Source organism: Mustela nigripes, chromosome 9 (assembly GCF_022355385.1).
Source record: "Mustela nigripes isolate SB6536 chromosome 9, MUSNIG.SB6536, whole genome shotgun sequence".
NCBI classification, from domain to species: Eukaryota; Metazoa; Chordata; class Mammalia; order Carnivora; family Mustelidae; genus Mustela; species Mustela nigripes.
The window spans coordinates 64,391,269-64,416,786 of NC_081565.1; the positions used below are offsets into that span (position 1 = coordinate 64,391,269).

The following is a 25,518-nucleotide window of genomic DNA, read 5'->3' on the forward strand; positions in this document are numbered from 1 at the left end:
CTCTGCTCAGCAGGGAGCCTGCCTCCCCCCTCCTCTCTCTGCCTGCCTGTCTGCCTACTTGTGATCTCTGTCAGATAAATAAATAAATAAATAAATCCTAAAATAAAAAAATTAAAAATAGAATTACCCTATGATCCACCAATTGCACTACTAGGTATTTATGCAAAGGATACAAACATAGTGATGTGAAGTGATGCATGCACTCCAGTATTTATAATAGCAATGTTCACAATAGCCAAACTATGGAAAGAGCCCAGATGTCCATTGACAGATGAATTTATATATAAAGAATATATATATATATATTTAGATAGATAGATATAGATATACACATACATACATACAGTAGAATATTAGTTATCAAAAAGACTTGCCATTTGCAACAATGTGGATAGAACTAGAGGACATTATGCTAAACGAGGTAAGTCAGGAGCACAAATGCCATATGATTTCATTCATATGTGGAATTTAAGAAACAACAGATGAGCATAGGGGAAAGGAAAAAATTAAAATGAGGCAAAACAAAGGGAGGAAATCGTAAGAGACTTAATTATAGGAGACACAATGCTGCAGGGGAGGTGGGTGGGCAAATAGGAAATTGGATAATGGACATTAAGGAGGGCACTTGAGGTAATGCTCACTGAGTATTGTATGCAACTGATGAATTGCTAAATGCTACCTCTGAATCTAAGAATACAATATATGTTAATTAAATTGAATTTAAATAAGAAATTTTTAAAAAGAATGAGACTACTATAAACAATTTTATTGTAACAAATTGGATGACCTAGAAGAGATGGTTATTTTTTTTTATAAACATACAACCTACTAAGAGTGAATCATAAATTTTTTTAAATCTGAACAAATCTATACAGGAAGGAGACTAAATCACTAATCAAATACTTTCCAACAAAGAAAAGCCCAGGACCAGATGGTTTCGCTAGAGTATTCTACCAAATATTTAAAGAATTAACACTAGTCCTTCTCAAACTCTCTGAAGTAACGGAAGAGGAGGGGTACATTTCAAAACTCATTTTATGAGGCCAGCATTACCATGAAACCAGAGGCAGATAAAGATAGTAGAAGAAAACTATAGGCCAATATTTGTGATGAATATTGATGATGTGTAAAAATCTTCATCAGTATACAAGCAAACCAATGTCAGCAATACACTAAAAACATTGTGCATCATGATCATGTGGGATTTATTCCTAGCATGCAAAAATGATTCAATATGCAAAAAGCAATTAGTGTAATACACCATGTTAGCCAAATGATGGGAAAAAAACCACATCATGATAATTTCAGTTAAATCAGAAAAAAAATGTTTGATAAAATTCAACACCCTTTCATGATAAGAACATTCAGCAAATTAGGAATACAAGGAAACTGCTTCAACAAAATAAAGACCATGTGTGAGAAGCCTACAGCTAACATCATCCTTCATGGTGAAGACCAAAATTTTTTCCTTCTAAAATCAGGAACAAAGCAAGGATACCCTCTCTTACCACTTCTTTTTAACAGAATACTGGAAGTACTGGAGAAATTGGGCAAGACAAAGAAACAAAAGGCATCCAAATTTTATTTTGTGTGTTTTTTTTTTAAGATTTTATTTATCTATTTAAAGAGAGAGAGTGCACATGGGAGGAGAGTGGGGGTGGGGGGAGAGGGAGAGTCTTCAGCAGACTGAGCTGAGGGTAGACCTGACTCTCAGTCCCTTCATCCTGAGATCATGACCTGAGCAGACACTAAGAGTAGGATACTTAGAACTGACAGAGCCACCCAGGTGCCCCAAGGCATCCAGAATTTGTTTTAATTTTTTTTTTTTTAAGACTTTATTTCTTTATTTGAGAGAGAGAGAGCATGAGCCGGGGCTGGGGGGCAGAGGCAGAAGGAGAGGGAGAAGCAGACACCCCGCTGAGCAGGAAGCCTGATGTGGTACTCTATCCCAGGACCTGGGATCATGAATCATGACCTGAGGTGAAAGCAGATGCTTAACCGACTGAGCCACCAAGATGCGCCCCCCCACAACTTTTTTTAAGATTGATTGTTTTTGGTTTTTTGTTTTTTGTTTTTAAGAAAGAAAATGAGAGAGAGTGTGCAGGGGGAAGGGACAGAGGGAGAGAGGGAGGAGAGTCCCAAGCTGACTCCACACTGAGCATGGAGCCCTGTGGGGCTTGATCTCACGACCTTGAGGTCAGGACCTGAGCCCATACCAATAGCTGGATGCTTAATGAACTGCACCATGCAGGCGCCCCTCAGGGCATCTGAATTTTAAGGGACAGTTTACCATTTTTAAGTGACATGATCTTATACATAGAAAAACCTAAAGACTCTACAGAAAAAACTATTAGAACGAATAAATGATTTGAGTAAGGTTACAGGATGCAAAATCAATATTTAAATATCAATTGTGTGGGGATTTTTTTTTAAAGGTTTTATCTATTTATTTGACAGAGTGAGTAGGCAGAGAGGCAGGCAGAGAGAAAGGGGGAAACAGGCTCCCTGCTGAGCAGAAAGCCCAATCTGAGGCTCGATCCCAGGACCCCGAGATCATGACCTGAGCTGAAGGCAGAGGCTCAACCCACTGAGCCACCCAGGTGCCCCTCAGTTGTGTTTTTATACACTAACAGCAGTCCAATAAGACATTTTTTTTAAAGCCCATTATAATATCCAAAAGAACAAAATATCCAGGAAAAAACTTAATCAAGGATATAAAAGACTTGTATGCTACAAACTATAAAACAATACTGAAAAAAATTAAGTGTGACACAAATAAATGAAAAGGCATTCTGTGTTAAGGTATTAGAAAACTTAATATTGTTTAAGTGTCCATACTACCCCAGGCAGTCCATAAATACAATGTAGTCCTATTAAAATACAAATCGCATTTTTCTTTTGCAGAAATGGAAAAGAAGGCCCTAAAATTCATATAGAAGACCCCAAACAGCCAAAAACCTTAAAAAGAAAAACAGATAGAGGCCTAACACTTCTGGATTTGAAAACATAACTCAAAGCTATAGTCATTAAGTCTCTTTGGTACTGATATAAAGCCAAACACATAGACCCATGGAACAGAATAGCAAGAAAGTTGCAAAAAGATACCCATAATGTCCTAAAACAACACATACATATAAAGTAAAAGTGCTAAAACTAGACAGAAAGGACTCACATTAGGGGATTGCCAGCTCCTAGGAAGGAGAAGAGGAAATGGGACAGGAGAAGGGTATTTCAACTGTAATTGAAACATTTTTATTTCTTTAAAACCTCAACTGAAAATACCAATAAAATGTTAGCTTTGTAAAATCTTGGCAATGAGTACCCAGTTAATGTTATTAATAATTCCCTAGGTTTTTCTTATAATTTTATAATTAAACTTAAAAAATGTAAATACAGTTTTAGCTAGTAAAATTCTGAAAATTAAAAGATAATATTCATAATAAAAGAATAATTTCCTGCCTCAGATTCTTATTTCCAAAATAGCAGGTGTAGTTCATGAAAACACAGTCATCTTTAATCATCCTCAGATTGCTTAGTATTTATTCGCTCTGCAGTTTTTCCCCTTTATTTAGATCTTTTTGCACTGTACCCATTATTTCATTTTACTGGTCTTTCAGATTCTTTCTTCAGAATGTGTGCTTTTCATTTTCTCACCCTCAGACAGGAGAGGGTAGCAGTTCAGAAAGGCATCTAAACTCTCCTGACCACAATTAGGAAAGCCTGCTGGAAGCTATTAGCTAATATTCTCTTTGCATCTGAGAAATTTCCATTTGTGCCAGATTGGATCATTTTGTGGGGCATGTTCATTCCCAAATATCTGATTGTTTCTTCAGTAAGGATGTGTATTCTTCAAAAACAATATGCACATATACCCAATATTCCCTGGTGCAGAGCAAAGTTTACTGAAGGGTGTCCACACTGGCACTCCAGCTGGCAGCAGCGGTAAGGATAGAGCAGTGATTAACTTGATGAGTAGTTTAAAAACTCTAACTTTAGTCAAAGCAAGTTAGTGATGTAATTAGTAAAATTCTTAACTGAATTTACCAAGAGTATGAGATGCTTCCATTAGTAGAATGTCCTCTGGACACTGGCACATCTCATACATTCCTCATTTGCTCTTTTGAATAATTTTTACTATGGAGTCTTAATTTTTGAATGAATTCTAGAATTCAGCAAGAAATGTCTTACAGCTATTTTTTTGAATGTGTCGAGTTTTTTAGAGGAATTCAGTCTCTTGAATTAAGTTAATTTATACTTATCAGAAGATTGAATTTAAAAAGCAATTTGATGCTCAGCATTCTTTTTGTTTCTTTATGAGCTTTTAAAGTCCTACTTTTAAGACCTCAAATCAGGAAGTTCTGTTCTCCATCCATAAAAGATTCTGGGTCTCTTAAAGCTTATGTAAGACTCAGAACTCCACATCTACAGTTCTCTAGTGAATTGTTAAGTCCAACCCAGGTTACTTTCTTGTATCAAGTAGAGACATTTCATGAAATCAGGTAGTGGAATGGCATCATGATAACATTTGAAAGAGTTGCCAAACATGCTGGAGCCATTATAGTTGTTGCTATCATAAGTTACCATAATAACTATAATATGCATCATCATAATATATAAATTTCTCCTACTATGTACATACCTGAAGTTTTCTGTATATTTTTAAGATTTAAAAGTCAAAAAAGTTGAGTAAGAATATATTAGGCACACTATTTTCTGGTATACTTGGATGTAGATATTCCCCTATTTATGAGACACAAATTTGCTCATTACTTTCCTTCCCCTAGGAAGACTTAAAATATTCAAGCCACTAAGAGCCTCTCAAACTTAAACACCATGTAAGCAATGCAGTTGTTTTTCTCTTTGTTTTTAACAGAGGGCATCTGTACTTTTCTTTTTTTTCATATTTTTATACTTAAAATTTTTTAAATATTTTGTTTATTTACTTTTGCAAGAGAGAGAGAGAGAGAGCGAGCAAGAGCACATGAGTGGGGTTTGGGGCAGAGGGAGAAGCAGACTCCCCGCTGAGCAGGGAGCCTGATATGGGACTTGATCCCACTGCCCTGGGTTTATGATCTGAGCCAAAGGCAGACACTTAACTGACTAAGCCACCCAGGCACCTACTACTTAAATCTTCAAAGTTCATTTCAAAAGACCCAAAAGTCTTTTAGAAAATATAGAATGAATCTTATAACTTCAATGCATAAAATGTCAGAGGAACAAAAAAACAGGAAAATCTGTTTGGTTTTCTTTTACATTATTTTTAGAGGCCTGATAAATGGTCTTGTCATAGCATTTTAAATAGAATTTCACTTGCCACCAACTAAAATCAACAATTCAGTGACAGAATGTTTAAATTTTCTCCTGTTCTTTGCTGTAAACCGTCCAGAAGGAGTGACATTCTGGGTTTTCTGAACATCATCAGTTTATCTTGTAGTTCTATGGTTTGCTGCAGATGGCTTGGAAGCTTCAGTATAGCCACATGGGAATGATATTTCCAGCAGTATATGGTTACTGTTGAGCCTTCTGCAGTTGAATTTTTGTGCAAAAATCATTTGGAAGTGCTGCTCTGGCAATCAATCAAGACATAATGCTTAGCGTAATCTAGTCTGGAAAGTGTTGCATAACTATAGACGAAGTGGGACCTCCACACTCTGGCAGGCTTCAGACCGAAAGAGGAAGCCGTAAAGGCTGTGAGCCTTTGAAGCCCTTCAGAAGATCATCAGTTGACCTTGCCTGCATTTTGGTAGAACCAAGAGCTGCTGAAATTTATGTGAGACTTTAGAATTTTTCAGGAAAGTTCTCTTGGACCTTCTCAGCCTAATTGGTAGATACAATCTGTAGCCCATAAACATCAGTGCTCTTTTGAATGTCCTTGGTGCCAGGATTGTCTTTTCCACACAGCTAGTAGCCAGCGATAGACTCCGACTCCTCTCTTTTAAGGTAACTAGAGAATGTAAGACTTTTTTTTTTTTTTTTAAAGATTTTGTTTATTTATTTGTCATAAAGCACAAGCAGGCAGAGTGGCAGGCAGAGGCAGAGAGAGAAGCAGACTCCCTGCTGGACAAGGAGCCCGATGTGGGACTTGATCACAGGACCTCTGGGATCATGACCTGAGCCAAAGGCAGCAGCTTAACTGACTGAGCCACCCAGGCGTCCCGAGAATGTAAGACTTTTAAGATAATGAGAGAGAAGTTGCACATATAGGTCTTCTAGAGAGGAAGATTGCTGAAGGGTAGAAGATAGAAGCACTGTCTCCCTGCTTCTTTATTTCAGAGTTCTGGATTTACTATGAGTATACAAAACTATTTTTCCATTTCTCAAACATCCATGGAGCCCTTAGTTTATGCAAAATACTCTGCTAGATTCTGTACAAAATACACACAAAAAAATTCCACATTCCACACATACATACCAACCCCCCTTTCTTCTATCCTACCCAGTAAGTTCATAAATTCCAGAAGTATTAGGTATTTACAACTCAAGCTAAATCCCTCTCTTTGTTAAACTTAGATGATGAACTTGAAAACATTAATTATTTTTAGATCTAAATCCACCTTCGTGGTGGGTTAGTGAAAGATGGTAGAGCACTGAGGAAGATATCTGTTGTTGAAGAGACTGGGATCATTTAGGAAAGTGGAACAGAACAAGAAGTGAGTTTTAGAAAAGATGATCATTTGAGGAAAAAAGACAAAATGTTCACACATAAGAATAAGTCGTTGTGTAGTTTGACAAAACTTTATTTCTGTGAGAATTTTACGGTTGGTTACCAAGAAAATAATATAGCTCAACAGAAAATTTATAAGAATTAACTAACATAAAAATCTTAAATACTGTTCTATCATGTCTCCTTAAAGTATTCAGATTATTACTAGAGATTGATATCTTATTCTAGGGACTGCTACTGAAGAAATAGTGTAGAGCAGCATTTCTCCGGCTTCTGTATGCATGAGGATCATCTTACATTAAGACGTTAACAAGCAGAGCGGCACCTGGGTGGCTCAGTTGGTTAACCATCTGCCTTTGGCTCAGGTCATGATCCCAGGGTCCCGGGACTGAGTCCTGTATGCGATTCCTTGCTCAGGATGAGGGCTACTTCTCCCTCTGCCCTTCCCCCTGCTCATTCTCTCTTACACACACACACACACACACACACACACATGCTCTCACACACTCTATTTCACAAAAGTAAATTAAAAATTTTAAAGATTTTATTTGTTTATTCGACAGGGAGAGAGGGAAGCAGGCTCCCCACTGAGCAGGGAGTCTGACACGGGGCTTGATCCCAGGACTCTGGGATCATGACTTGAGCCAAAGGCAGACGTTTAACGACTGGGCTGCCCAGGTACCCCAATAAATAAAATTTTTTAAGAAAGATGTTAACAAGCAGGTTTCTTGGCCCCACTCATAGCGATGCTGATACTAATGCTACTAATTCTGAGGATCGTATTTTTGGAGTAGCTCTGATGCAGAGTACTTGGCCAGATTCTGAAGATTAAAGTACAAGATCTGGGGTACCTGGGTGGCCTAGTCAGTTAGGCATCTGACTCTTGTTTTCGGCTCAGGTCATGATCTCATGATCTTCATGGGTTGTGGTGTCAAGCCCCACATCATCGGGCTCTGCTCGATGGGGAGTCGCTTGGCAGTTCTCTCTGCCCCTCTCCCTACTTAAGTGCATGCTGTCACTTGTGTTCTTTCCCCCCCAAATAAAAATAAATAAATTTTAAAAAATAATAAAGTTTAAGACCTCTGAAGAATAGTGGCTCTCATAATCAGGAGAGAATAAGATGAAAATGTAATGCAGGAGAATAAATCAAGTGATGAGCTAAAATCATGGGTGAATTTTAGCAATTAAGTATATAATACTGTAAAATAAGGGCGCATTTGATGACCCACAAATTACAAGAAAGGCTTCAAATGGCAGATAGTAGGATATTTTTTAAGGGAAACATCACAGCCCAAAAAGCTTGCAGGAGAGTACTACTGCAAAGGTACAGGTAACGTTGGGGTGGATTCATGGAGCAGCAGGGCATGTGGCAGCCAACAAAACAGCTTGTTGGACTCTTGGAATTCACAGAAGCTGGCTCCCTACACTCCTCCTTATCCACTGCCTTCAAACAAGAGATGACAGAGATGTCCTGTTTCTAACAGGAAGGACAGAGAAAGATTTGGAGAAATAAGCACCAAATGGCTATTAATTTCCAACAGTTCTGAGGATGCTCTGATGTGCAGAATGTGGTTTATTGGCAACCCCAACCAGCACTGCATCTTGACCTTCCCCACGAGTACCAGAGGAGGCTATAGTAAAAAGAGAGGCTAATGGGGAATCCCAAATCCCAGAAAGAGCAAACAAACAAAAATCACCAGAGATTCATGGAGAACTAGTACCATGAAGAAAAATGAACTAAATGCAATGAAACAGAAGATACAAATACACTAATTAAATGCATTACATTGGGCAAGCGGTTTTTTTTAAAGGGATAAAATTAATTGTCCTAAGAATAATAAGAGAAACTACCAAATCCTTGAAATACTAATAAATTGGTTACATTTCTAAAAAAGGACTTAGAGGGAAAAATAAAAGGCTGAATAGGAGCTAGAGCTGAATAGCAAATAATGACTTCAAAGATTGAGCCAAATAGTTCCCCTGGGATAAAGTGCAAAAGGACAGAGAAGTGGAAAGTAAAAAAGTAGAGTATTTTGGTTTTGTTTTTCCCATTTGTTTATTTAAGATTTTGTTTATGGGGCATCTGGGTGGCTCAGTGGGTTAAGCCTCTGCCTTCAGCTAAGGTCATGATCTCAGGGTCTTGGGATCGAGCCCCACACTGGGCTCTCTGCTCAGCAGGGAGCCTGCTTCCTCCTCTCTCTCTTCCTGCCTTTCGGCCTACTTGTGATCTCTCTGTCAAATAAATAAATAAAATCTTAAAAAAAAAAAATTTTTGTTTATTTGTCAGAGCACAAGCAGGGGTCCAGCAGGCAGAGCAGACAGAGGGAGAAGCAGCTTCTACCAAGCACGGAGCCCAATGCGAGACTCAGTCCTAGGACCCCAGGATCCTGACCCATTGCCTAACCAGCTGAGCTACCCAGGTGTCCCTTGTTTTTCCATTTTAATATAAGAGATCTAGGGGGATGTCAGGGAAGTTAATGGAGTATGAAGGGCCTGGAGTCCACCTCTTTACCTAGACCAAAATTTTACTGAGAGACTCTGCCTGATGTAACTGTTTAGGAACTCTGGAGTCTCTTGAAGACTTGCTGCTTTGAGGGGATGCCTTTGATGCTAAATTTCAGCTGTTATCATGGTAAAGACTATCCATCTCCAATACCCTAGACCCATGATGGGCAGCTGTACCTGCATTCATAGACAAGCTTGTAGTGAAGGGGTGGGCAGTGCTTGGTGAGCTTTGGTCTTGTCAAAGATAATATGCGTAGTATATGAAGAGGCTATTAAAATACTCCTGCCTTTTACAACTACATATCTGTGTGGGGCTAAACTGTCTTCATATACTTTGTTCAAAACAGTGCAACAGATTGAACACAGAAATGTATAAAGGATTTCCAGATGTCTTCCTTCAGACCATATAGTAAGATTTATAAACATTTAAATGAGTGCCACTCTTCTTACTATTTCTTTGTCTTGTATAATCTAGTTATGTTAACATCTAATGAGTTTATCATTGTTACTTTTAGTGAGTTGGTATTTTCAGGTGTCTCTGCTTTAATTTCAAACATCATAAATGTTGAAAGTGACAACCTCATAAACAAAAGCTCTTTGGTATTCTCAATAATTTTTAAAGTTTAATCTTTAACCTTCAACACACTGAGAATCTCCAGATCTCTACACAGTTTCTATCCCAGACCTCCTGAAGAAAGGGAAAGGCTCAGGGAGACTTATCTTGTGCTGTATCATCAATAAAGTGTTCTATACCCAGCTCAAAAAAAAAAAAAATGTATATAAGCAGACCAGCAATGGTCACCAGATATTTAAGGAAATCATATTAAGCATATAATATGAAAAAAATAGAAAGCAATACAAATAAAAAAGATTATTCAAAAAAAATATCTCAAATAAATTAATATTAGTGCCTCCATAAAAATAAAAGATAATATTATATCCATTAAATAATAACAGAATGCTATTTTTTTAAAAAGGCTATTAAAGTTCCTGTAAATTAATCATGAGAGAGTAGTAATGAAAACCACGATAAGATTGGGAATCACCTGGGTGGCTCAGTGGGTCTTCAGCTCAGATCATGATCTTAGGGTCCTGGAATCAAGCCCCATGTTGGGCTCCCTGCTCAGCAGGGAGTCTGCTTCTTCCTCTCACTCTGCCCCTCTCCCCCTGTTCATGTTCTCTCTCTCAATAAATAATATTTAAAAAAAAAAAAAAAGGAGGATGAATTTGAACAGTTCTTTCAAAATCTAGAGTAAAAAGACCAAGAAATAAAAAATGAGGAAGAAAGGATAGAAAAGTGTCCAGGAAGTTCAATATTCAAAAAGATTGGTGTTCTCATAGAGAGAGAAGAGATAAAAGAATGGATAGAAAATTATCAAAGAAACAATCAAGAGAACTTTTCTGATTTAAACTCTACTGAGTGCCCAGCACAATGAATAAAAATAAATCCTATACCGGCACATCAGTGTGAAATTTCAAAGATTTCTAGAACCCTCAAGGGAGTAAAAACAGGACTTACAATTGATAAAGATTCATAATAGCATGGACCTTCTCAGGAACAACACTAAAAGCTAGAAGACAGTAGGACCACACCTTCACAATTTTGTTGGAAAGTTACAAGATTTCTATACTCAGCCGAAGTATCAACCGAGTGGGAGGATAAAATAAAGATATTTTGAGACATACAAGGTCTCAAATACTTTTTTTTTGTACCTTTTCCCAAGGTCTCAAGTAATTTTTTTTGTACCTTTCCCACTTAAGAAGAATGAACCAAGAAAGAAAAAGAAGTAGGGTTTAGGAGAGAAGTAAAGGAAATCCCCAGGACAGAGATCCCAAGATGATAACTCTACAAAGGGAATAAAAAAGTGACCTGCCTGGGTTGTAACAGGTCAGAGGGTTCTAGGAGAAACTTGTTTAAGATGATGAAAATGTTAGAATGTCAGATATATTTGAAGTATTGTGAGGAGATTATACACTTGGGTTGGAGTTTGGGAAAAGAAAAATGGTTGTCTTTCGGAGTGCAGTTCAATATACAAATGTTCACACATGGTCTCAGATAGGCATGTGCAAAGGTCCTACCTTAGTGGTGTCTGTGATGATGAGAAATTAGAAATAACCTAAATGCCTATAAATAAAGACATTGTCAAATTTCAAAACATACATATTGGTTTAATAATAGGCAGCAAGTAAAAAAAAATGGGGGACAGCTTTTTGTTTTCTGTTGTGGTTCCATTTGTGTTTCAGAAAACACAAAACTAAATTTCTCCATTTCTGATTATACATGAATATAACTAGAAAAAGATCGAATAGCCTACATCTCATATTTTCATTGTTTTGATCTCTAGTTGTTTGTTTATTCATTTAAGATCTGTTTCTTGAGCATGTAGTATATGTAAGGAGTTGTTTCCTGCATGCTGGGAATGGTGCAGAGAGCAAATTGAGAAAAGTACCTGTCCTCATAAAGCTGACATCCTAGCAGGAAGAAACAGACCATGAACAATAAACAAATAAATACATTATAGGTCAGGTAATGAAAAGTACTCTGAAGGAAAGTAAAACTATAAAAGAGATAGATGGGGTGGGAGGGCACTTTCTGTGTTAAGCTCTGGTGTCCTGTGGTGCTTCCTTCATTGTGGACAAGTTCTGGAAATTTGCAGTGTCCAGTAATGTAAGGTACTAGCCTCATGTGCCCGTTGAGCATTTGTTATGTGGCTGGCGCAACAGACAAATGGAATTTTAAATTTTATTTCATTTAAATTAAAATAAATTGCCACATGTGGTGCTTTTAAATGGGATGGTCAGGGATGCCATCAACATAAGGCAACAGTTGAGCTGAAACCTATATGAAATGAAGGAACTAACTGTAGGTTCCAGGCAGAATGAAAAGCAGGACCTCATCTGGAGAAATTGGAGGAGGCCTATAAGGATGGGCCATGATGAGTAAGAAAAAGAGTAGAAGGAAAATGAAGCCAGAGAAACAGAAGCGACCCCCATCATGGAAGGCCACAGCAGCCAGTATAACACTTTGCTTTTTCTTGGAAGTGGGAAACCATTGCAAGGCTTTGAGCAGACAAGTGAAGTGATCTGAATTTTTAAAGGGTTGTGAGAACTATTATTATGATAAACAGTAGGGTTGATGGCAGAACTGGGGAGAAAGTAAAGAGGCTCCTATAGTAACTCAGACCGCAGGTGATGATGAATTAGTGGGTAGTGATGGAGTGTAGAGAAGTTGTCAAATGAATTGACAGTATCAATGCTGAATTAGGTAAGGGGCATAAGAAGGGGGGAATCAAGGATGGCCTTGAAAGGCTTTCGCCTGAGCAAATGAGATCAGCAGTACTGGGGAAAGGAACATTTGGGCAAGGAATTCAAGAGTTCTGTTATAGGGGTGGTAAATTGGAAGTGCCTGTAGATAGTAATGCCAAAGTCCTGACAATAAGTGACATTGAAAGGGAAATTTCAGCTGAAGGATTTCTTCTTGAAGAGTTCTCCAAGAGGATTTCTCTTAGAAAGGTTCATCAGTGGTGTTAGCCCTCTTTATGTGAGGGACAAAGCAAGTAACTTTCATCAGTCTTCAGCATGAAGATTTTGTCTTTAATTACACATGCCTCTAAGATTTGGATAATTATTTCTTATTTTTTCTGTAGAATAGTTCCTGAAAAAATAAGGCTCCTGTCACGAATTTGTATCCCGCTTGTAACTCTGCCAGATATTGAACCACTGGTGGAGGCTCTTCTCACCTACCATGGACATGAACCTCAGGAAGTGCTCTGTCCTGAGTTCTTTGATGCTGTGAATGAGGCCTTTCTGCTGTAAGTGATGTACATTTACTTTCTCAGCCACCTTTGCTTTTCCATTTCTTAGAATGCTTCATTTGAAATATTAGAAATGCAGTTTTCAAACGTTTGGTCTCTGCACCACTATGCTCTTAAAGATTATTGAGGATCCCAATGAACTTTTTTTTTTTTAATGTGGGTTGTATTTACCAATATTTTTTACCATGTTTGAAATTAAAACAAGTTTTTAAAATATTTATCATTTCATTTAAAAATAATTGATTGCATCTTCACACAAATAGCATATTTTTATGAAAAAGTGATCTTTTCCAAGAAGAAAATTATTTAACAGGAGTGGCATTGTTTTACATTTTTGCACATCTCTTTATTACCTGACATAAGACAGCCAGTTCTCATAGGTGCTTCTGTTCAGTCTGGTGCGGTGTATTGTTTTGGCTGAAGTGTATGATGAAAATTCAGCCTTACACAGATTTATAGTTGGAAAAGACAAGAATATTGTAGTAGCCATCTCAGATAATTGTGGATTTTCTCCTTGGATAGATACCTCACCAAAATTTGAAAATGGTAGTGTTTTAAGTTAGTTGCTACACAGAATCTGAAATTACAACAATGAGCTTTTCATACTGTTACATTCAAACCCGCTGAATGTGGGATACATTTTTGTTTTGTTGGGGTTTTTTTGGTGGTATACTTTCGATAGCTCTTCTGCCCAAGCAGGATTTTGTAGGCTGGTTTTTTAATGCATGCTTCATTTGGGAGATACTGGTTTATTAAGTTATGCAGATCTTCTGGCCCTGACATGTTTATTTTTTAGCATCAACACTTTCATTCTTGTCAGCGGCAAGACATCAGAAATGTCTTTAGGTATTAGGACATTGTACCACACTGACTTGGAACAAATTTGCCAAGATTCAAATCTGTGCTTAAAAACTCAAATTTATCATTGGCTACAAAATGCTGTCATTTGTTTGCCTTGAGGTGCAGGGGTCATTTCACTAATTTTTGAGAAAGTATGTGCCAAACACTCAATTCTGAGTACCCACTGCCTGCCATTCTTTTTAAGTAAATTTACATTACAAAAGGCAGCTCCTTGATCTTGCTCCTCGTACAGTTACAAGTGCTTTTCTTCCCCACAACTATTCTGATCTGTTACACAGCAGAAGTGCAGTATGCATGCTTTTCTTTTCACCACACAGAACGTTTTTTATAAAAAGTATTTTCAAGTGTAAAATTGAGTAAAATTAATACTTATGCTGCTTCCTCAAGCACATTTCTGTGCAAGACTGGTAGTATTATTACTGCAGGCAGTGGTGAAGAATACAGTGACTAGCTCCTTTGCTTGGCTCGTGTGGGGGGAAGTAGTTTTACTCGCTAGTGCTGTTATACTGGGAGTGCAAAGGTCAACATGGCTGTTCCAGGAAAAACCACAAGATTCAAAAGAGTTGCTCAACACTTTAAAGTATTTCTCTTCCATAAATGTGCACTGCCCAACCCATTTAACAGAACCCCTGTTCTCAGTGTTGATACAAGATGAGTACAAGCGACACAGCTAAGTTCAGCCATATCTAGAGGTTCCATTTTAAGCGAGAAGTGTAATTCTCTTGATGAAATATTTACTTATTACATCTGTGTTTGAATTATTTAATTCCTTTTTGTTTCGACCCTGAATGATTGATATCAAATTGATGCCACAGTTAGCTAGCACTCTAAAAGTATTTGAAAACATTCTGTCGAATAAGGCATAATAAGGTAAATGAGTAACATATATGAAACCAAGAGGAAAATAGCTTTCTTCTTTCACTTAGAGGTTAGTCCAGTTCCTTTGGAGTAGATGTCTCGTGGTCATGAGTCAGGGAAGTCTCTGGTATATTGGTTTCATCTTTTCCCAGTGAAACAGGTATGATTGAGAAAGCAAATCTTAATTCTCCTTTGTAAAGTCAGTCATCCATTCTTAAATGTAAGACAATATATTATAAATGAATTTTATTTTTGAGTAAAATAACAAATTACAAGAAAATTAAAATGTTATGCATTTGTGAAGTATATATAAATATACTTAAGATCTACAATAATTTAGATAAAATTTAGACTTTTCAAGATTTTTATTTATTTATTTACTTATTTGACAGAGAGAGAGAGAGACAGTGAGAGAGGGTACAGAAGCAGGGAGAGGGAGAAGCAGGCTTCCCACTGAGCAGAGAGCCCACTGTGGGGCTCGATCCCAGGACCCTGAGATCATGACCTGAGCCGAAGGAGAGGCTTAACTGACTGAACCATCCAGGTGCCCCTTTCCAAAAAATTTTTAAATATTATTGCAAAATTAGACAACAAAGCATACTTCTTGTTATGTTTCCATGGAGGCACAAAAGGAAATATTAGTTTACTTATTTACTTACTTACATTTCCCCCACCTGCTTTATTGAAATATAATTGACATATAACATTATATAAGTTTAAGATGTACAAGTTAATTTGATATACTTTTTATATCACAAAATGATTACCACCATAGCTTAGCTAACACCTTCATCATGTCACACAATCACCATTTCTTTTTTGTGGTGAGAACATTTAAGATCTACTCTTAACATCTTTCAAATACATAATACTGTATCAACTATAATCACACCATGCTGTTCATTAGATCCCCAGGATTTATTCATCTTACCACTGGAAATTTGTCCTCTTTGACCGACATCTCCCCATTTCACCACACACTAGTTTTTGGTAACCATCTTTCTAGTCTCTGTTTCTATGAGTTTAGCTCTTTCAGATTCCACAAATGCTGTATGATATGTTAACTGAAATAAGTCACAGAGAAAAACACAAATGCTGTATGATATCACTTTATGTGACTTATTTCAGTTAACATAATGCCCTTGGGTCCATCCACGTCACATACTGCAGGATTTCATTCTTTCTCGTGGCTGAATAATATTCCACTGTATAAGTATATCACATCTTCTTTATCCATTTATCTACTTACAAATGCTTGGGTTGTTTCCATATCTTGACTGTTGTGAATGCACAGTGGGAGTGCAGATATCTTTTTGACATCCTCTTTTCATTTCCTTTAGATGTATACCCAAAAATGGGATTGCTGGATTATAGGATAGTTTTAATTTTCCATGATGGCTGCATAAATATGCATTCCCACCAACAGTGCACAAAGGTTCCCTTTTCTCCACTTCCTCACCAATACTTGTTATTTGTTGTCCTTCTGATTCTAGCCATTTGGACAGGTATAAGGTGATACCTCATTGTGGTTTTGATTTGCATTTCCTTGATATTCAGTGATGTTGAGCATCTTTTTACTTACTTGTTTGCCATCTGTCTTTTTTGGAAATGTCCATTCAGGTTCTCTGCCCATTTTTTAATTGGACTTTTTGTGAGATGTATGTGGGGTGTGTGTGTGTGTGTTGAGTTGTAGAAGTTCTTTATATATTTTGCATATTAACCCCTTAATAGATATACATTTGCAAATATCTTCTCCCATTCAGCAGGTTTTCATTTTGGTGTGCAAAAGCTTTTTTTTTTTTTTTTAATGTAATTTTTTTCAGTGTTCCACAATTCATTGTTTATGCAAAAGTTTTTATTTTTGTATAGTACTGATAGTTTATTTTTGCTTTTGTTTCCCTTGCCCAAGGAGACATAGCCATAAAAATGTGGCTGAGCCTGATGTCCAAGAGATGACTGCCTATGCTTTTTTGTTTGTTTGTTTGTTTATTAGACAAAGAGCATGCTCACAAGTAGGGGGAGCAGCAGGCAGAGGGAGAGGGAGAAGCAGGCTCCCCAATGAGCAGGGAGCCTGATGTGGGGCTCAATGTGGGGCTTGATCCCAGAACCTTGGGATCATGACCTGAGCCGCAGGCAGCTTAACTGACTGAGCCACACAGGCGTCCCCTGCCTATGCTTTCTTTTAGGAGTTTTGTGGTTTTAGGTCTCACAGGTCTTTAATCCTTTTGAGTTTATTTGGATGCATGGTGTAAGAAAGTTGTCCAGTTTCATTCTCTTGCATATAGCTGTCCAGTTTTCTCAGCACCATTTGTCAAAGAGACTGTCTTTTACTTATTGTATATTCTTGTCTCCTTTGTCAGATTAATTGACCATATAAGCATGGGTTTATTTCTGGGCTCTCTGTTTTGTTCCACTGATCTGTGTGTCTCTTTTTCTGCCAGTACCATAGCAGATTACTGTAACTTTGTAGTAGATCTTGAAATTTGGGATTGTGATATCTCTAACTTTGTTGTTCTTTCTCATGATTGCTTTGGCTATTCAGGGTCTTTTGTGGTGGTGTATAACTTAGTATTATTTTGCTGGTTCTTTCCCAAGTTCAGTTATTGAAGAGATTGTCCTCTCCCCATTGTGTACTTTTGGCTCCTTTGTCATAGAATAACCATATATGCATAGCTTTATTTTGTGGCTCTCTGTTTTATTACATTCATCTGTATGCCTGTTTTCATGCTAATACCATACTGTTTTAATTACTGTAGCTTTGTAAAATAGTTTGAAATCAGGGAGCATGATAACTCCAGCTTTGTTCTCTCTCAAGATTACTTTGGCTCTTTGGGGACTTTTGTGGTTCCAGAAAAATTTTAGGATTGTTCTATTTCTGTGAAAACTGCCATTGAAATTTTGATAGCAATTGTATTGAATTTATAGATTGCTTTAGGTATATCAACATTTTAACAATATTAATTTGGGGTGCCTCGGTGGCTTAATCTTGAGCATCTGCCTTCTGCTCAGGCTCAGGTCATAGTCGGGGGGTCCATCAGGTTGCTCCCTCCCACACTCCCTCTGCTTGTGTTTCTTCTCTTGCTGTCTCTCTCTCTCAAATAAATAAATAAATAAATAATTGTTTTTGTAAAAAACAATATTCTTTTTAGGTTTTTGAAGATATTCTTTATCAATTTGAGAACGTTGTCCTCCATTCTAGTTTACTGAGTTTTTGTATTGAATTGGTTTGGATTTTATCAAATACTTTTTCTGTATCTATTGATATAATCACATGACTTTTCTTTTTTAGCTTGTTTAATGTGACTGATTACATTAACTCGTTTTAAAAAGTTAAACCAGCCATGCATACCTATGACAAATTCCACTTGGTCATGATGTCTAATTCTTTTTATACATTGTTGGATTCAATTTGCTAATATCTCATGGAGGATTTTTACTTCTATGTTAATCAGAGATACTGGGCTCTAAGGTTTGTTTTGGTTTGGTTTTGATCTCTACATTTTCTTATAATGTCATTGACTGCTTTTGGTATTAATGTATTTCTGGCCTCAGAAAATGAATTAAGAAGTATTTCCTCTGCTGTTCTCCTCTGAAAGAGGTTATAGAAAATTGGTATAATTTCTTCCCTGAATGTTTAGTAGAATTCAGCAGGGCCTGGTGCTTTCTTTTTTGAAAGGTTATTAAATGTTAATTTAATTTCTGTAATAGGTATAGGCCTACTCAGCCTGTTTCTTCTTATGTGAGTTGTGTTAGAATGTTATCTTTCAAGGAAGTAGTCCATTTCATTTAGATTACCAAATGCATTAGCATAGAGTTGTTCATACAGTTCCTTTATTATCCTTTTAATGTCCATAAGCTCTATAATGATGTCTCCGCTTTTATTTCTGACATTAGTAATTTCTGTTCGCTCTCTGTCTCTCTCTCTTTTTAAGTTAGCCTGGATAGAGACTTAATTGATTTTATTGATCAATTCCAAGAACCACCTTCTGGTTTCACTGATTTTTCTCTGTTGATTTTTTGTTTTCTGTTTCACTGATTTCTTTCTTAATTATTACTTTTTCTTTTTTTCTGTATACTTTGGATTTAATTTGCTTTTCTTTTTCTAAATACCTCCCTGAGGTGGAAACTTAGGTTCTTGATCTTAGATATTGCTGATTTTCTGAGTATGTATTTAGTGCTATAAATTGTCCTCTAAACACTGTTTTTGTTGCATCCCACAAATTTTGATAAATTTTGTTTTTATTTTTCTTTAGTTCAAAATATTTTAAATTTCTCTTTAGGTTTCTTACTTGATCCATTTGTTACTTAGAAGTGTGTTGTTGCATCTTTACATAATTTGGGATTTTTGAGTTATCTTTCTGTTACTGATTTCTAGTTTATAATTGAATTGTGATCTTGTGAGCAGACATTGTATGATTTCTATTCATTTAAATTTGTGAGGATGTATTTTATTTATTTAGGTTTTGTGGGGGTTGCTTGTTTTTTAGAGAGAGAGAGAGCATGAGCAGGGGGGAAAGGGACATAGGGAAACGGAGAGAGAGAGAATTCCAAGCAGGCTCCACGTTGAGTGCAGAGCTGTGGGGATAGATCTCACAACTCTGAGATCATGCCCTGAGCTGAATCAAGAATTGGATGCTTACATGACTGAGCCCCCCAGGCACCTTATGTTCTATAGCCCAGAATGTGGTCTATCTTGGTGAATATTCCATGTGAACTTAAGAAGAATGCATATTCTGCTGTGTTTGGATGAAGTATACAAAAGTGGCAATATGTACAGTTGATTGATGATGTTGTTAGCTTAGCTATGTCCTTGGAGATTTTCTGCCTGCTGGATCAATCTGTTTCTGATAGAGGGATGTTGAAGGCTTCAGCTGTGATTGTGGATTCATCTACTTTGCAATGCTGTTACTTTTTCCTCATGTAATTTTACATTTCATGATTAGGCACATACAAGGTAAGGATTATTATATCTTCTTGGAGAATTTATGCCTTTATCAATATGTAATGAATTTCTTGGGGCACCTGGGTGGCTCATTGGGTTAAAGCCTCTGCCTTCAGCTCAGGTCATGATCCCAGAGTCCTGGGATCGAGCCCCACATCAGGCTCTCTGCTCAGCAGAGAGCCTGCTTCCTCCTCTCTCTGCCTGCCTCTGCCTACTTGTGGTCTCTGTCTGTCAAATAAATAAATAAAATCTTTTTTTAAAAATGTAATGAATTTCTTTATTCCTGATAACTTTGCTAGATCTGAAGCCTACTGTGTCTGAAATTAATACAGCTACTCCTGCTTTCTTTTGACTAGTGTGAGCATGGTATATTTTTCTCCATCCATTAATTTTGATCTGTATGTTTATTTATACTTAAAGTTAGTTTCTTGTAGACAACATATAGTTGGATCTTGTTTTTTGACCTGCTCTGTCAGTATCTATCTTTTAATTGGTGCATTTAGATGATTGACTGTGATTGAAGTGATATTAACATAGTTTTATTAATATCTATTATATTCCTGCTGTTTTATATTTGCTACCCTTGTTATTTGTTCCTTTTGGTCTTCCACTCTTTCTCTGCCTTTTGTGATTTTAATTGAAGATTTAACATGATACCATTCTTATCTTCTTTCTTAGCATATTCTTTTTTTTACCTTTTTTAGTAAATACCCTAGAGTTTACAATATACATTTATATCTAATCCAAATCCACTTTTTTTTTTTTAAAGATTTTATTTATTTATCAGAGAGAGAGAGAGAGAGCGAGCACAGGCAGACAGAATGGCAGGCAGAGGCAGAGGGAGAAGCAGGCTCCCTGACGAGCAAGGAGCCCGATGCGGGACTCAATCCCAGGACGCTGGGATCATGACCTGAGCCGAAGGCAGCTGCTTAACCAACTGAGCCACCCAGGCGTCCCCCAAATCCACTTTCACATAATATTATACCCCTTCACAGATAGTGAGTACCTTATTTTTTAAAGATTTTATTTATTCATTTGAGAGAGAGAGAGAGTCCAAGTGGGGGAAGGGAGAGGGACATGCAGATGCCCTGCTGAGCACGGAGTCCAGCTTGGGGCTGGATCCCATGATCCTGAGATCACAGCCCCAGCTGAAACCAAGAATTGGATGGACGGACACTCAACTGACCAAGCCACCTGGGCGCCGCAATGAGTACCTTTAAATAACAAAATAATCCTAATTCTTCCTTTCTGTCTCTTGTATTATTCATTTCACTTATATTTAAGCACCCTACGCATATATACACACATAAACATACATAATCAAGTACATTGTTCCTATTTATTTATTTTTTTTTTTTTTAAAGATTTTATTTATTTATTTGGCAGACAGAGATCACAAGTAGGCAGAGAAGCAGGCAGAGAGAGAGAGAGAGAGAGGAGGAAGCAGGCTCCTTGCTGAGCAGAGAGCCTGATGTGGGGCTCGATCCCGGAACCTTGGGATCATGACCTGAGCCGAAGGCAGAGGCTTTAACCAACTGAGCCACCCAGGCGCCCCCCTATTTATTATTTGAACAGTCTATTTTCTGTTACATCAGTTAAGAATAAGATAAACGAAAGTTTTTATTTTGCCTTCGTTATTTTTTTCTTTGATGTTCTTTATGGAGAACTGAGTATCTGACCTGTTACTTTTCTTCTCTCTAAAGAACTTCTTTTAATTTCTTTACAGGGTAGGTCTATTGGTAACAAAACTCCTCAATTTTTGTTTTCTCTGGAAAAGCCTTTGTTTCTCCTTCACTTTGGAAGAATAATTTGACAGGGTACAGAATTTCAAATGGTGTATTTTTTTTTTTTTGGTATCTCAATGCTTTAAATATTTCACTGCACTGTTTTCCTGCTGGCATGGTTTCTAGGAAGTTGGATATAATCCTATCTCTTTTCTCTATAACTAAGATGTAGGGGCACTTGGGTGGCTCACTTGGTTAAGCGTCTTACTCTTGGTTTTGGCTCAGGTCATGATCTCAGTGTTGTGAGATCAAGCCCTGCATGGGATTCCACACTCAGGGAGAGTCTGCTTGAAGACCCTCTCCCTCTGCCCCTCCCCCCCCCCCCCCCACTCTCCCTCTTTCTCTACAAGTAAATAAATAAATAAATAAAATTTTTAAGTGTTGTATTTTTCCTCTGGCTTCTTTCAAGATATTTTCCTTATCTTTGATATTTTTGTAGTTCCAGAATGATATGCTTAGGTGCAGTCTTTTGTCATTTATCCCACTTGGTGTTCGCTGGACTTCCTAGGATTGTGATTTGGTACCTGACATTAAGTTGGGAAAATTCTTAGTCACTACTTTCAAAAAAAATTTTTTTTCTCTCTCCCTCTTCTTCTAGTATACCCACTATACGTATGGTAACATATTTTATAGTTGTTCCACATTCGTTAGACATTCTCTTCTGTTTTATTCGTCTTTTTTTTTCTTTTTGGTTTTCAAGGTTCCCATGGATATATCCTCTAGCTCGTACATTCTTTCCTCAGCCAGTCTGTCGTTTAGCCCACCAAAGGTATTCTTCATTTCTGCTACAGTGGTTTTGATCTCTAGTATTTCTCTTTGTTTTTTTAAGATTCCCATCTCTGCTTACATTGCCCATCTGTTCTGGCATGCTGTGTGTTAGTGCTCTTAGCATATTAATCATAGTTGTGTTTAATTCCAAGTCTGGTAATTCTAACATCTCTCTATGCCTGGTTCTGGTTATTGCTCTGTCTCTTAAAATTGTGGGGGTTTGTCTCCTTTTGATATGCTTTGTCACTCTTTTCTTGATAGCTAGAGATGATGTACTATGTAACAAGACTGCTGTAAATAGGCTTTTGTAGTTCGGTGGTGAGATAGGAGAGCGGGGAAAGTGTTCTATGGTCTTAAAATTAGGTCTCAGTCCTTTAGTGAGCTTATGTCTCTGACTGTGAACCTCACAAAGGTTTCTTGGGTTTTTTTTCCTTCCCCTTATTAGGACAGATGCCCTGAGCTGGCTGGAATTGGTTATTTGCCTTTCCACAGGTCTGTTAGGCTTTGAGCATATGACATGAGGTTAGGCTCTGGTAAACTAGTTTTCCTTGAGGGCGGACCTTGTTAAGAATGGAGTGCTCTATCGTATTCAAAACCTAAAGCAGAAGTAGATTTACTCCCAACGTTTACTGTGAGAACCTGGTTAACCTCCTGGAGGCAAATTTCATAATATTATGGGGACCCTCTATGACTGGATCCCACAGAAGTTTTTCACTTTCAGAGTTGTCCACACTGAACCTCCAGGCACTCACTAATTCTAGTTCAGGTTTTCCTACCTGGCACTGGTTCCTAGGGTAGATTCTACTTACAGATTTCTACTTGAGTAAGTCACAATTTCTTGTATTTGCTTATTTGTCTTTTCAGTCTTGGGGGCCAAGATTTGTCCTATGTCCTACCCTCTTTTAAGGATAAAGAAGAGTTGTTGATTTTTCAGTGTGTTCTGCTTTGTACTTGTTGTACTTGTACTTGTTGTTAAGATAGAGTGATGACTTCCAAGCTCCTTTCGTGTGCAACAGGAAATTGGAAGTCTTCATAGAGTGTATTTGAAAATGTATATTTTCAAAATATGAATATATATTGCATAACTAACTACAATAGCATTATTATATTTAAAAATTGATACTGATTCCTTAGCACCATCACATATTTAGTCAGACAGTAAATTCTCTTGATTGTCTCAGAAATTTTTTTTACAGTTGGTTCTTTTAGAATCAGTCCCAAATTCACTAATAGGTTCAAAAGTCTCTTTCAATCTCTAGGCTCCCAATTTCTCTTTGTTTTGGTTTTGCAAAGTATTTATTGAAGTAATATGGTTGCTTTACCCACTCTCAGATTACAGAGTATTCTGCCATTTCAAGTATGATAAAGTGTGCAAAGTCCTTGCTCTCTTAATGACACTTCCAGCTCCTGTATGCATTTGGGCCTATTTTGTTTTTTTCTGTTCTTTGGGTTGGTTTTTGGTTTTTGGTTTTTGTTGTGGTTTTTCTTTTTGGCCTGTTGTATAGTCACATGCCAGTACCACTTTGTTTTAATCATGGACCCTTTCAAATATACCTAATATAAAAATAAAGCTAGTTCTCCCTCATTTCTCTAGCTTTTTAGGGTTTTTCTGGCAATTCTTGCTTGTTTTATCTTTTAAGTAAACTTTGAAACCATTGTGTCTAGCTTCAGGAAAGGTAGATAATGTTGTCTGGGGGAGGCTCTTGGGAAATAGATAGGTTAACTGAGAGAGAACTGGCTGTTTCTGACATGAAGGCTTTGTGCCCACCTGTCCAAGAACACTTATGTCTTTCCATTTGTTCAGGTTTACTTTTTGATCTTAAAAGAGTGTTTTACATGTTTTCCACACATACAGGTTTTAGACATTTTTTTACTTTGAAGGTTTTTATTGTATTTTGGGGGATTTTTTCTTTGAATTTTTTTATCTGTAGTAAGCATATCTTCTCCCCATCTTTAAACTGATTTTTATTATATCATTGCATTTGGAAAATGAACATCTCAAAATCACTATTATTCTTTCAGTTAGCTCAGAGTAAATAATTACCAGTAGGATATTTGCTATTTTTCATATATAACTCTTAAAAATTAATGTAAAAACGTAAATTTTAATTTCATTTTACATGGAATGTTGTAATGCAGAAATTTGTTGAAGTAAGATTTAGAAAAAAATAGGTTAAATTACTTGATGTTGAAAAAAATCAAAACTGAATTCTCATGTTTAAAAAATACAATTTTTTTTTTTACTTACTGTAAACCTGTCAGAGTTTACCCAATAAGTCTGAATTTCCTAAGGAGTCTGCTCAAATATATATATTTTAAAGATTTTATTTATTTATTTATTTGACAGAGAGAGAGAGATCACAAGTAGGCAGAGAGGCAGGCAGAGAGAGAGGGGGATGCAGGCTCCCCGCTGAGCGTAGAGCCCGATGCAAGGCTCAATCCCAGGACCCTGAGATCATGACCTGAGTTGAAGGCGGTGGCTTAACCCACTGAACCACCCAGGCGCCCCTGATCAATTATATTTGTTATTTATGTAAGATACTTAGTAATAATCAATTTAAAATATTGTACAATGTAATAAATATGCTTCACATCATTTACCTGAGTACATACTTCAGTTTCTGGTGGCTTACCCTACCAACTTTCATTTTTCATACTCCAACGCAGTTTTTCAAAGTATTTACTTTTAAGTAAAATGCTCTTTGCCTTTCACCATTGCAGCTCTATTTCTGATTTATTTAGTAATACATTTTATCAAATTATAAGGCTTTAGCAACTTGTGCTTCCAGGCTTTTCAGCAAGACTTGAATTAATGGGGGTGCCTGGGTGGCTCAGTGGGTTAAGCCTCTGCCTTCAGCTCGGATCATGATCCCAGGGTCCTGGGATCGAGCCCCTGCATCAGGCTCTCTGCTCAGCAGGGAGCCTGCTTCCTCCTCTCTCTCTGCCTGCCTCTCTGCCTACTTGTGATCTCTGTCTGTCAAATAAATAAATAAAATCTTAAAAAAAAAAAAACTTGAATTAAAGGGAAATGGGAGGAGAACGCCCCTTGACATCCCCTGTGAAACCTCTCAAAACTGTTTCAGAAATTACTGGTGAGGAAGAGACATTCTCAGAAAATAGCTACTTTTGCTCCACCCGCAGTGCTCAGGCAGAATGCTGAGTGCAGTGGCTTCATGGGTAGGCCTGAACTCCTTTGCTGTTTATTTTACTTCTGATAGCATGTTCTCCCTCAGCAACTAATAAAATTTATTTGGTTTGGAAAATTATATCTGCTAATCCATGGGGGACAGACAGTCCAGAAATGCTGGGTGGCCTTCAACT

General features: G+C 37.2%; 1 protein-coding gene across 5 annotated transcripts in view; it reads left to right on the forward strand.

The window, feature by feature from the left end:
• Positions 1-25,518, forward strand: part of FANCC (FA complementation group C) — a 284,060-nt gene that overhangs the window by 196,671 nt on the left and 61,871 nt on the right. For all 5 annotated transcript variants that reach the window (XM_059412307.1, XM_059412308.1, XM_059412309.1 and 2 more), the window contains one exon: positions 12,817-12,981. In XM_059412307.1, the coding sequence (XP_059268290.1) occupies positions 12,817-12,981 (165 nt within the window). The remainder of the gene's footprint in view (positions 1-12,816; positions 12,982-25,518) is intronic.